Source organism: Tympanuchus pallidicinctus, unplaced genomic scaffold, assembly GCF_026119805.1.
Source record: "Tympanuchus pallidicinctus isolate F22 unplaced genomic scaffold, pur_lepc_1.0 scaffold11, whole genome shotgun sequence".
NCBI classification, from domain to species: domain Eukaryota; kingdom Metazoa; phylum Chordata; class Aves; order Galliformes; family Phasianidae; genus Tympanuchus; species Tympanuchus pallidicinctus.
The window spans coordinates 9,084,689-9,098,162 of record NW_026294627.1 but is presented as its reverse complement, the minus strand read 5'-3'; the positions used below and the strand labels follow the sequence as shown (position 1 = coordinate 9,098,162).

The 13,474-nt window shown below is 43.6% G+C and overlaps 1 protein-coding gene across 1 annotated transcript in view; it reads left to right on the top strand.

Moving 5' to 3' along the window:
• MAML2 (mastermind like transcriptional coactivator 2) overlaps positions 1-13,474 on the top strand; it is a 209,714-nt gene that overhangs the window by 130,694 nt on the left and 65,546 nt on the right. The window contains exon 2 of the mRNA XM_052670909.1: positions 12,001-13,458. Within this exon, the coding sequence (XP_052526869.1) occupies positions 12,001-13,458 (1,458 nt within the window). The remainder of the gene's footprint in view (positions 1-12,000; positions 13,459-13,474) is intronic.

Sequence of the window (13,474 nt, the reverse complement as noted above, 5' to 3'; positions counted from 1 at the left end):
CCCAGGCAGAGTTTCATACAGACCAGCATAAAGAGAAGTGTACATGCAAACAAAATATGTTTGGATTTTTCTTTCTGAATAGAAATCTCCTTGTATTTTTTCAAATATTTTAATAGGTTACAAATACTTGTTCCTACTTGCATACTAATTATACTATTTATTCCTAATAATTACAGGAGAATAAATAATGTATTTACCAAATAAGTCTATTCTAATAAGCAAGCAAAGTTTCATTGAAGTACATCAATAATTGACTATTTGATCAGTGTTTCTGAGTGTGAAGTTGCTGAGTTCCCTCTGAGCACTTTTGACTCAGAGTTTCTTAGCTAAGGCTTTTGACAGAAAGGGGAACTTATGAAGGGTGAAAGGAACTGATTAGTACCAAGAATTATGTGGTCTTTTGTCCTCTAGGAACCAGTATGCCATCTGAGATATCTTACACAGCAGTTTACTCCGCATCTTTTTGGATGTGTTTATTTCTATTCACCGTTAATTCGTGCTCTAAAGGTGAAAGGTTTCACGTTAGTTATTAAAATATACAATATTTTATCCAGTCCAGTATTTTCTAAGGTATGTTGGGTTCCATATTTTGACACCTAAATAGATTGTCAGAGTTTCTGAGTATGCACTGATGAATTTTGGAATTTAGCTGGAAAACAGGTCTCATGTTTCATGCAACCATAAATTCATTGAGTTGGAAGGGACCTTTAAAGGTCGTCTAGTCCAACTCCTCTGCGATGAATACGGACACCTACAGCTAGATCAGGTTCAGCCTGACCTTGAACGTATACAGGGATGAGGCATCTACCTCCTCTCTTGGTATCTCTATACAGCACCACTCAAAATCCTAACCCAATGTCTGAGAGCGTTGTCCAGATGCTCCCTGAGATCAGCTTCAACCCCACCATATTGCTTCAGAGCCCTGTCACTGTCACAGAGAGCAGAGCTCAGCGTTGCCCCTCCACTCCCTGCGAGGAGCTGCAGCTTCCATGATGCCTCCCCTCAGCCTGCTCTGCTCCGGGCTGAGCACACCAAGTGACCTCCTCCACCTCGCACACCACTTGCCCTGTAGATACTTCCCCATCTTCATAGCCCTCCTTTGGGCACTCTCTAATAACTTTATGTGCTTTGTACGTTGCAGCACCTGGACTGCACACAAGGCTCAAGGTGAGACCATGTAGCCCAGAACAGAGGGGTCAACCCCCTTCCCTTTGTGCAGTGGCAGTGCTGGTGCACCCCAGGGTACAGTTGGCCCGTTTGGCTTCCATGGCACAGCTGACTCACATTCAACTTGCCATCGGCCAGAACCCCCAGGTCTCTACCCACAGGCTGCTCTATAGCCTCTCATCCCCCAGTTCCCTGTATCTCACGTTGTCTTATTCTTGGTGCAGAATGTGACACTTGCTCTTCAACTTGCTCTTATGTGGCTTGTGATCACCCAGCCCCTTAATTTGCCGAGATTTCTCTGTAAGGCCTCTCTACCCCTTAGGGATTCAGCAGCTCCTCCCAGTTTGGTATCCTCTGCAAAATTACTGAGAATGCATTTGACTCCTCTGTCCAGGTCATTCATAAAAAGTTTGAAGAGAGCTAGCCCTCATATTGAGCCCTGGGGAGCCCTACTAGTGACTGGCCTCTGGCCTGCAATCTTCATAAAAACAGAGATTGGCATTTCTCAAGTGCATTGTCATTTATATAGTTTTCATCTCCTCCTTCTCAATTTGTGTGATCTGGAGACAATCATATTTATACATTTGCTCCATTCATGCTGTATTCGAAGTTTCCCAGTTATATTCTACCAGACAACTTACTGATTTCTCTGGGAGATGAAGAACAAAAGAATGAGAGGCAATGAACAAGAAATTGGCTACACATAAGGAAAAAATAGGAGCTGCCATACACTGGAATGAGGCCTGTAGAAGTTATGGAGTCTTCATCATCGTGGGTATTCAACATTTGCCTGGGCAAGGTCCAGAAGGTAGCTCTGCTTTCAGCATGGCCAGGACTGTGTGATCCAGAAGCCCCTTCACATCTGTGCAACTCTATGATCCTAAAGGTCTTTTAAGGAACTGTTTTCTTTTCTGTGATCAACATGGTAAATGGATAAGTAGCAAATTAAGCCTACCATGTTAGTGACCTATAGAGATAGAATTTAAGAGACCCAGCTATGGAGCTATATGGCATTCAGGATTTCCATGACTTGGTGAGGCCTTGTTCCAGATGTCTGGGCTCCCTTGCCCAAGTTGGCAGAGCAGCTTTTGATTCTACCCACACTTGGTGCATCCTGGATCTGCAGGATACAAAAGCAATGCAATAGCAAATCTCTGTGATAGTCAAGGAATGCTTGGAGTCATTTTCACAGTGTAGCCAAAGGAAGACTGCTTTACTGATGGTTGTGGTACCTTTGTTCATCAGAGTTTTTCTAATTTTGATGTTACAAAGCCAGGGATAACCATTTACTCTAAACAGGCGCAAGGCTGCTGTAGGAAAAAAGAGGACTTTTAGAATGTGTGTTGTCTCTGAGAGGCCTAGAGCTGCTCATTTTTCAGTGCTGTTTCTGTTTGCATGAACTCACACAGTAAATGATTGATTCACAGAGGGAATAAGGCATATAGGAAGCATTAACTGTAACGAATCCACTTCCGTCCCACTCACTGAAAGCTATCTATCAGAGTGGTCAGAAATACCAGTCAGTATTTTGGTGTCCTTTCATGATTAACCTCCACGGGAGATGTCATGCATAGCTGGCAGGGATGGGCTCTTGCCTAGAACAACCAGGACCACCTTCATCAGCTGCGGGGCATCGCAGTCAGTGACGAGCCTAAGCCAACGGTCCCTGGAAGAAGGCTGTCATCAGGATAACTGCGTGCTGCTGCAAGGCTCCTCAGAGAGCCTGCACAGCAGGGGATCGCACCGAGGGGCTCAGTCAATGGCATTGCTGCTGAGAGCCACAAACCACCGTGCATGCTCAGCTGCAGGGATTTGCCTTGGATGGGCAGGACGAAGGAGCTGAAAGGCTGCGGTGTGCAAACTTGAAGCTCTCCTCAGGGCACCACCACTGAGACCATCTCCTCCAGACAGGCCAAGGCACGGCTCTCATGTTCTCTTCCCTTCTTTTATCCCTTCCCTGTAAGCAGATTTGTTCTTCACATACTTTTTCTGCTTCTCCAACGATCAGAGGAATGCTGCTCGGTGCTACACTTTAAACTGTACAGTGATGGTATCTGGTGCAGAATTGATAGCTCTTGAGACACACAAACCCTATTGCAATGTCATCTCCTTTGTAAAAAATCTAGTATTGTCCACAGTCCACATAAAAAGCCCTTAGGCTTAGGCCTGTTATGTTGTTGGCTTAGGCTGTTATGTTGTTCTGAGCTTTATTCCTTTCTACAGAGATTAAGGGCCCTTGCTTTTTCTAAATTAAATCTTTTTGCACAAGCCAAGCTTTTGCTAGATGCTCTGTGCTACACAATGTTCTGTTTGCAAATCTGAGGCAAAAAAAAAAAAAAAAAAGCCAGAAAGCTTATTTTCACTTTCTTCAGAGACACCTCTATGCATTTGACTTGTCTATTTGTGCAAACATTTCTCACTCCTCATCTGTACTCCTCCTGCCTTTTCTCACATTCCTTTAAAGCATCGTATTGTAAGCTTTGCAGTACCTGAAAGGCTTGGGGTTTTTTTAGCTTTTAGGTGCCTTTTTTTTATCCCTGACTTCTGGGCCCCTCTGTCTGCACTGACCTTTTCCAGCTCCTGAGGCATTCCTTGCTGGGTGGTTGAGTGTTTCCAAATCTTTCTCTTCACCTTCTCTGGACATTTTCTTGGTTTATGAATTCCTTCAGACTTCTCAGAAAGTATCATCAAGATGCTACAGCAAAAGGTAAAACAATGAAAAAGCGACAGCATGACGATCTGTGCAAGTCCAAGAGAGTAAGGCATTTGGGGTTCCTCTAACCAACTGATGATCTCCTGTTGTCTCTATTTTTTAACTATTTTTTTTATCCATTCTCGTTCTGTCATTCTAGTGTGCTTTCAGACTAAAATTCAGGATTCAGGAGTACATTTGGTAACAAATACTTAGGTTCTGTTCAAATGACTTCAGCCTTTAGTTTTCTTCCAGACTTCTGAAATATTGGAAGAGCTGTAAAGCATAACCAGACATGACTTTTCTAACCTCTTGCAGCATCTCATCAGTACTGACAATTGACAAGTCATAGTATTTCAGGGAAAAATACATGATCATTACAACAGTCTGCAAATACAGCCACTGCTCTTCACCCCCATGTCTCTTCCTCCTCTGCTTCTTGAAACTCCAGCCAGTCTCTGTGAACCATAAATCGATTGGAACCTTGGTGTTTAACATTTCACATCTCCTAAATATTTCATTATCACCTTTCTTAAGTCATTGCCTTTTCTTTTCCGAACAAACATTGTGTCCTTTACGTGCTGTTTATCATTCCATTAGGGTTTAATTTACTTCAATTCAGTTTTGCTAAATACCCTCTTGATCTGTAGTTAGTCTTTGGACTGTTACAAAAACTTTCCTATTTTTCATAGGAATATCTTCTAAGCTTTTAAATCTCGCTAATTGCCTCCAAATTCCTGTAACATGTTTGCCTATGCTACTTACACAGGTAAAACTATTGACGGAGTACACATGGCCTGTCCTGACACTGCAGGTTTAAGCTGAAGGTTTTGGAAGTGCCTATTAAGTACTCTTGTTACTTTCTGTGTTTCTTGCTGGGGTGAATGCATGTACTGGGGAGAGACAGGAGGCAGAGGCTAACAGGTCAAACCGAGCCACAAGGGGAGTGCAGCATCTTTGATCAATACATTCTTTTACCACTGGCCTGGATTTGGTCCTAAATTTCACTTCTCCGCTCAAGTTCCTGGCACAGGGTCAGAACTCCTTCCTCCTCTCAAGAAGCCTTTTTGCAGTTGTTCCTTAGGAGTCTTAGTTGAGGTAGTGTTGGAAGGCATTTCTCATTCAAGTAGGCCCTCGTTGTTGCAGATGGTGGAGTTCAATGCTGGAAGCACAACTGGGTCATAGACTGAGGGGATCTTTTTTTACCTATTGATAAGTGATGAGCGTGTCTCCTGTGAACTGTAGAAGATCCACAGAAGACTTCAAGGTGAAACAGTTGGCACGACTGTCCCTTTTGCTGCAATGATTTACAAGAAGAGCAAAACAATCTCAATTATTAAAAAAACAACCTTATTTTCCAAGACTAGCTGAATGGCTGTTGTCCTCTTTCTTTGGTTGAGCTGTTGAAGCAGAATGTTGCAGGGGAGATAGATGCTTAGGTAACAAAAAGACATGTGTGGGCATGGTTCTGTGCTTTTAATGAAACAACAAAGCCTTTGCACAGCCAGTTCAGATGGGATGCTGGGCAGAAAACTAGGACCAGACTGCTCCCAGCAATCTTGCCTTAGGTGCTGTGATATTGATCTCTAAAAGGCAAATCAAATAACAGCCACCACATTTTTAAGGATTAGGAGCTTCCTGTGCAAGACAGTATGTATTTTTAATACTTTAAGCTGACTTATGAAACTGGTAAACAACGTGGAATGTGGTATTGGATGACCTCTTTTATATGGCTGATCATTCTGTCAACATTTATAATGCATTTGATATTTCCTTATCATCAGGATAGGATCAGTTAAGTAGTCGCATTTCCCAAAGCTCAGTTTGCATTAAGCTTTCTTCCACATTTCATGGTAATAAATGTTGACATAAAGTTCTGTAGATTTCATACAAAGTAATTGTTAATTTATTCCTGGGAGGAGAGGAGAGGGGAGGAGAGGAGAGGAGAGGAGAGGAGAGGAGAGGAGAGGAGAGGAGAGGAGAGGAGAGGAGAGGAGAGGAGAGGAGAGGAGAGGAGAGGAGAGGAGAGGAGAGGAGAGGAGAGGAGAGGAGAGGAGAGGAGAGGAGAGGAGAGGAAGAAAAAGAAAGAAAAAGAAAAAGAAAGAAGAAAAAGAAAGAAAAAGAAAAAGAAAAAGAAAAAGAAAAAGAAAAAGAAAAAGAAAAAGAAAAAGAAAAAGAAAAAGAAAAAGAAAAAGAAAAAGAAAAAGAAAAAGAAAAAAGAAAGGGAGTCTTGTCCAAATGACAAATACACAGCTTGCAGGATAAGATCTTTCATGCCTTTTTGTTTTGCACACAGTAACAACTGCTATATTCTGATTAGAAATCTTGACCTAGTTAAAATGCTATTGTTTCTCTGTGTTCCTATTCATCTAAAACACTGTGGCTAGACATGATATTTTATAATCCATCAGATGTAAAATCTGCATTAAAAATATAATTATCGTGCTTCAGCAACTTGGACCAGAGCCCTGATGTTATATTTCCAGGCAGTGCACTGAGTAATGTGGATGCATATTTAGGTTGGTATGTTCAGTTGGCAAGATACGTAACTTTTCCATAAGTGAAGGTAAACTGTGGCATTTCTTACATACTGATTACTATTCCAGTCTTGTTCTCCACTTAATGAGAATTAAGTGGATACTTGTCAGCCAAGGAACATCCTTATTTGTTGCTATAAATTCAGTTTTAGTGACACTTGTTACAGTGAGCAGGGAGAAAAGCTTGTGCTAACTCACCATCATCATTATTATGACAGTGGTGATTTTGTCTAAGGATCACCCAGGGTTGGGATGTTCAGAAAGACAGCAATGGAAGGTGGGAATTTCAGGAAGCGCAGCGCAAAACCCTAATGGCAACATACCTTGTGCCTGGTGGTTGGGGTGGTTTTAGGAGCAGATTAACAAAATGAGAGCACAAGGAGAGGGTACAGCTGAACCTGTGCCATCAAGACTGGTGCAAGCATTGCAGGGCTGCCTTGACCCACCATCATGCTGTGTGGCTCCGTGGGGACTCACCAGCTCTCAGCACTTCTCCCTGTAGCACAGTCTGCCCACAGCTGCAGTTCTGTCATTCTCCAGGAAAAGCTGGGGCTCCTTCCAAGATCAACATCACCCAGCAGGTTGGAGTTTCTGAGCTTGGAGTGCTAAAATCTCTCAGAAGACAACTGTTGTGCTTGCATTTTCAGCTGTGACAGGTGGAAATTGCAAATGAGAACAAAAGACAGATACCTTTGTCTTTGCTTCCTGTGCAGAGGAAGGGCAGAGCAGGGGGCAGGGAAGAGGTACTCCTCAAGACTCCATCAAGAGGTCTTGAGGAGGTCTTCCTAAAATCTACAGTAGTTATACATCAGAGCAAATCTGCTCCTCTGTTTCACTGCCCTGGATGTGGGAAGAGAGGGAACAGCTGGAGCCACCAGGTGGTATCAGGAGCTGCATAAAAAATGTATGTAGTTTGCTCCTAAAATAATGCATCCTATTTATTTCCATGGATACTACAACCAATACAAAGAGCACAGTAACACTATTTGATAGAGTAAATTCTCAGATGTGAAACAGTATTTTTCAGCCACCACCATGAGCCAGCAATGAGCAAAAGCCTGCATGCTGTGCTCAGAACAGCCTTTACCAGAGGAAGTGACCACTGTTGAAATGAACCACTCACTGCCTTTCTGCACTCTCAACCACTGGTTAGTCTCCACAAACACTCAGCAAGCATCAGTGAATGTCAATGGATGCAATTATTTCTGCATGGAGGAATTCAATTCCACACCTTTGCTTCACATACTTCGTGTGAGATACCATTGTCAGACTGGCCCTATGCTGTCATCTGTCACACAGCAACAAAATGTAACAGAATATTGGTGGGAAGGCTCATCCTCTACTACCATACCACCAACATCCATCTCTGATGTAGTGGACCGACATGATGAAATAGGAGACATTACTTTCAAAGCAGCCCTCTTAGTATCAGAAACCATTCTGCCTGGTCTTGAAAAGCATGTCCGTGGTCAGAAAGGGGCTGTGAGGTGTGTGTGTGACCCCAGCACCAGGACCTGTGGTGGCCAAGGAGGGCTGTGACAGCTGGGGGACAGCTGAGATTCAGGCCGTGCTTAATGCCTGGAGTGCAAAGGTGCTTTCACAGCATAAGTGAGAAGTAGCATTCTGCATGTTTTCCCCCTTGGGACTGAATTCCTTTCTCTTCTTATTTTTTTGGCAACTTTCAATGTTTGAATATTTCTGTATTTTTCTTACAATTTCTTTACAATTCCTCTCCAGATACACAAAGGATTTTGTTTACAGTGCCGCCATAAATACAACGAGAACATATTGTGAGAAACTCTAGGAAGTCCAAAAGGGACTTTTTGAAGTGGATTTGACTCCCCACCAGCTGCTAGCACTGCCATGCTGCCTGCTTTATAAACAAAGCATGGCAGTCCCCTTGGTTTCCTTCCCATTGTTCTGCCATAGAAAACTAAGAAAGCTGCAGACCTTGGCAGGGAAATTAGATAGATGGGAAAGCAAAAGTGATGGGAGATTTTCCTCTTATACCTTCAGTTATTAGTGATTACTGGAGAGTTAAATACTGGCTCTGTGAGTTGCGTTGGTGTTTTGGTCCAGTCTTCAGGATCTGATTGTAAATATTGTGAGATGATGGCTAGAGGTGTTGCTAGCACCACTGTTCAAGGCCAAGGATTGTTGGACTTGGAAATGAATTCCTTTGGAGGTCTCTAGGCACCATGGAGATACTCATACAGGCTGAAGGGATAGATTCTATCCTACTCATCCTACAAGATGTGGAACCCAGTACTGCTGTGGATGACACACTTAGGACTTCCTCAAGTGTTATTAAAAGATACAAACAAAAAATCTAAAGGAATTCCAAGAAAAGACATAAGACATTCAGTGATAGTCCTTATTATTTCTTGCTATTACTGAAAAATTATTTTCTTGGCCATTTTGTGGAAGGGAAGGGAAGGGAAGGGAAGGGAAGGGAAGGGAAGGGAAGGGAAGGGAAGGGAAGGGAAGGGAAAAATTTGAGGCAGAAAAAGTAATCAATTTTCATAAAAATCCTCTTGTTTCGCATTTAGTAACAAATTCAGCCTCAGGAAAGGTGAAACAAAAGCTGATGGGGGTAGAATCATAGAATTGAGTTGGAAGAGACCCTTAAAGGTCATCTAGTCCATCTCTCCTGCAATGAACAGAGACACCTACAGTTTCATCAGGTGCTCAGAGCCCCATTCAGCCGGACCTTGAGTGTCTTCAAGGCTGGGGCATCCACCACCTCTCTGGGCAACCTGTGCCAGTGCCTCACCACTCTTAATGTAAAAAATTTCTGCCTTATATCTAATTTAAATCTTCTCTCTTGTAATTTGAAACCATTTCCCTTTGTCCTATCAGAACAAATCCTGCTAATGAGTCTGTTTGCTTTTGTGTTTTTTTTTTCCCCCAAAGTTTAATGATTTGATACCAGATTTTGATGAGCCCTAATTACCAGCTCTGTGGAATTCCTGTTGATTTGGCTGGGTGTTGGGGAGCGCTGGAGAAGAGGCTGCGTCACTTAAGTCTCTTTTGAGACTCAAAATAAGTTTTAAGAATAAATTAATTGTCCTTCTGCACAGGAGATGGTGTCACACTGTGCTGTTTAGACCGAGTCATCTCTAGAGCTTCATCCTTGGCTGTTAATGTCACTGAGCAGTTTGTCCAGCAACTTGGCTATTCAGCCCATGCAGTTTTAACTTCAGAAAATCAATGCATCCAGCACTCCCTCACTGTAAGTGCATGAATGTGTGCTGACTCACCAAAGCCTGCTTAGCAAAAGGTCTTAAATGATACAGGCTGCCAGGAAATGCGTGTTTCTCTTTGATGGTTCATAAAGTCCAGCCCACCTGTTGTGGGATGGAGCTGAGCATGGAGAGTTCTTCCTCTCCCGGTTACTGTCATGTCACACATTTCCCATCACAGAGCTTTTCAGTATGACACAGTTTGAGTGGCTTGAGATGTGTAATCACAGGCCCGTCTGATCTGAGGAATGTGCCTGTGTTATGTGCATAGGAACTTTTGTAGTAGGTTTACTGACCCAAATCAATCCTGGTTTGCAAATTGGGAGAGATGGAGCTTGAAATCTGGCAAGTTCTTTTTTTCTCCCCTCTGAAGAGTGCACACTTGCTTGATGAAAAAAAGCTTTGCTGAAAAAGTGGTCAGTAGTTGAAAAATGCGATTGCTGGAAAAGTGCACGTTTCCAGCCTTGCCGTCTCATTTCTGATTTAAGAGGAGGAACACCTACTGACCAAGGTGCTGTCAGCATGCAGAGAGCTGCACTGGGTGGGTTTGTAGGGATGTAATAAACGAGCACTTGTTGTTTTTTCTGTAGAAAATGAAAGTGTTCTTTTTGGTGAGTGTTTCAGGAGACCATGCGAGGTGAAAGCCTTGAGTCCTCCAACCCATGACAAGGGAGGGTTTGGTGCTGACTGGTCTAGGTCACTGGACAAACCACATCGTACCTCACCCCCATCTGCCAGCAGTTAGTTCAAAAGCAAAAGAAAGACAGCCGCTATGCACAGTGCAACACCTGCATTTTCAGTCACATTAGAGAGCCTGATGCAGGTGCTCTGAAAATGTGCAGACTTTTTAAGCAGCTCTCTTTGATTCAAAATGTCATGCAAAAGCAGAATGAACTCAGAAGGACAAATTCACTGCATTAAACACATACATGTTCATTATCTGTTCAGCCTTTTTGTCAGCAGCACATCTGAAAGCAAGACATGCTGCCAAGTCACGTATTTTGACAACCAAGGGACTTCCCCATTTCCCAGGAAGATGAATTTGGGGTCATGAGAATGACTTCTAATAAACACACTGGCTGCAGAGCTGATGGTAAAAGGAAGTGCACCTTACTGTTCTTTTTGCAAAGGAAAGTACAGTGACTCATGTGTCAGGAAGAACATGCTAACCAACAGCAGTCCCTGCTCTTTGCAGGTGACCACCATGACAGCTAATGGCAGTCAGTTACTCCTGAAGGTACTGAGGAAACATATTTGTGACTTGAGCTCTTCCCAATCAACTCCCTGATATTCATTCCAGAACAAAGTGTTCACACACGGAGTTATCTGGGAAGAGCTCCATAGATGAGCCTGAAGCTGAGAGTACTGGGGCCCACAGCAATGTTATACACCCACAGTCTTCTGCACTTCTGTCATCTCACGAGACTACATCTTTGTATTGTGTGCAGAGAGTGGGGATTTGCACATACAAGTGTGGCAGACGAGCACAGATTGGGCGGAGTATGAGCTCCTTTCCTTCAGTAGGCACACTGGTCTGTGAGCAGATAAAAATATGTGTGAGGGAAAGGAAATAGAGTTGCAGTTCTCAAAGCAGTGCTGTGTGTACTCTGTTTTACAGCAGATGTTTCAGAACATAAACAATTAGGGCTTAATGTATTAATATACAAATCTGGAAAATAATCCGGCAGTACATCATGGACCAGACCCTTGGCTGACATAAACTGACATGGTTCCAGTGGCTCCATTTCAAGTCTGGAACAAGTTAGCATCTAACATCTTTACTAACATGCATCTCTGGTCTGGATAAAGCTATGTAAGACCAGCATACCTAGATCTTACTTGTACCATTAAAATGCCTTCTAGGACCTTTGGACTCTACAGAACATGATTTTTTGGATCATACACCAAAATCATCAGTGAAATCCTTCATCCTTGAGTAGACATGGGCAGATTTCATGGCCTCATTAGTCTCTGCTGTCTGAAAATACTTTAGAACTGCCTGGCATAGTTAGATGGGAGCAAATCTGGGACAGACGTGCTTTAGACTTTGCCAGCTGCAGGTCTGGTCTTCTCTGCTCTCCCACCCATAGGGAAGGTGGGGCCTCAGTAGGAGGCAGCAGTGCCCAAAAGCTGCAGTTGCATAACAAGAGCACGGACAGTGATGACAGGGAGATGTCTCACAGCATATTTCCCTACCATCCTGCACAATGTCATTGGCTGTTTTCACCGACCTGTGCTACCCAGAATAGTTTTCTGTACTTTGCAATGCTTACTTGCCTGCTGACATGGTAAACATCAGACTGACTATAGATTGTTTCTTCGTTGTCATCTAACAATTTTTTTTTGTCTTTGCTTTCTTCAGCTCCAAGGATCCTTGAAGAGAAAGTTGGTTGTAAATCTGTCACCTGTCAACAACAAGAGGCCAAATGGTGTTTCAGACAACTCTTTCCTTGACATTAAGAGGATAAGAGTGGGTGATAATATCTCAATGGGACAAGGTGGGCATCATGTTAACAATTGCCAAAGCCAGTCAATGTCTGGAACTATGTCTGTGGGGCAAGCATCACAAAGAAAGACCAGCAACCTAGCAAACAACACGCATGCCAGTGGAAATGGCATTTTTAATATGACCTTGAAAGAAGTAAAGAAAGAGCCAGGAGAAACAATGTCTTGCAGCAAACACTTAGATGGCCAGATGTCCCATGAGAACATGTTCCCTAACAGATATGGGGAAGACTCAGGGGAACAGATGATGGATCCAGAGCTCCAGGAACTATTTAATGAACTGACTAACATATCAGTACCACCAATGAGTGATCTTGAGCTAGAGAATATGATAAATGCCACAATAAAACAAGACGAGCCATTCAACATTGACCTTGGGCAGCAAAGCCAGAGAGTCCCTGTGAGGCCTCTGCAAATGGATAAGATGGTAATTAAGAGTGAGTATGCACCAGGCATGAACCAGGCTCCTGTGGGATCCCCACAGATGAGGCCTTCTTCTACAGGTCCAGCCTTCACTATGGCCACTGCTGCCATGTCCACCTCTTCACCCATCCCTTCGGTGCCTCAGAATCAAACACAGGTAGCGCAGGTTTCCTCTGCGTCCAGTCGGCCGTTGCCTAACTGGCAGGAGGTTTCTCATGCACAGCAACTCAAGCAGATCGCAGCCAACCGTCAGCAGCATGCCTTGATCCAGCAGCAACAGCAACAGCAGAACCAGACGGCCAACTGGTCCACCTTGTCTCCATCAGGTCCTTCACCCGGACCCTTTGTGCAAGAAAAAATCCCCAGTCCTTCTTTTCGTCAGCAGCAGTTCAGCCCACAGAGCTCAGCAATGCTTGGCGTGCCTGTGAATGGAAACCAGTCAAAAGGGATGAACAACTATGTTTATAAGCCAACTACTCCCCAGAGTAATCCCATGGACGTGATCATGCAACAGAAGACTCAGGACCTCAACAGAAATTTTATCAACAGTGCTCAGCCACCACTAGAGCAGCATCATGGTAATACAAAGCCTTTGTTTCACTTTAACTCAGAGCAAACAAACCAGCAGATGCCTTCAGTTTTGGGTTCCCAAAGCAAGCCTTCTCTTCTGCACTACACGCAGCAGGCTCAGAGTTCAGCGCCAGTGCAACAGCCACAGCCACAGCAGCAACAGCAGCCACAGCCACCACCTGCTCAGCCTCTCCCAAACCAGTCTCTTCAAAGGCCACCCAATGTGCCCCTAGCAATGCAACAGAAAATGATGCTTCAGAAAATTCAGCAAAGCCAGCAAATCTCAGGTTTGCAGTATCCAGTCTCCCAGCAGCATAGACAGGTAAGGCAAATTCCTC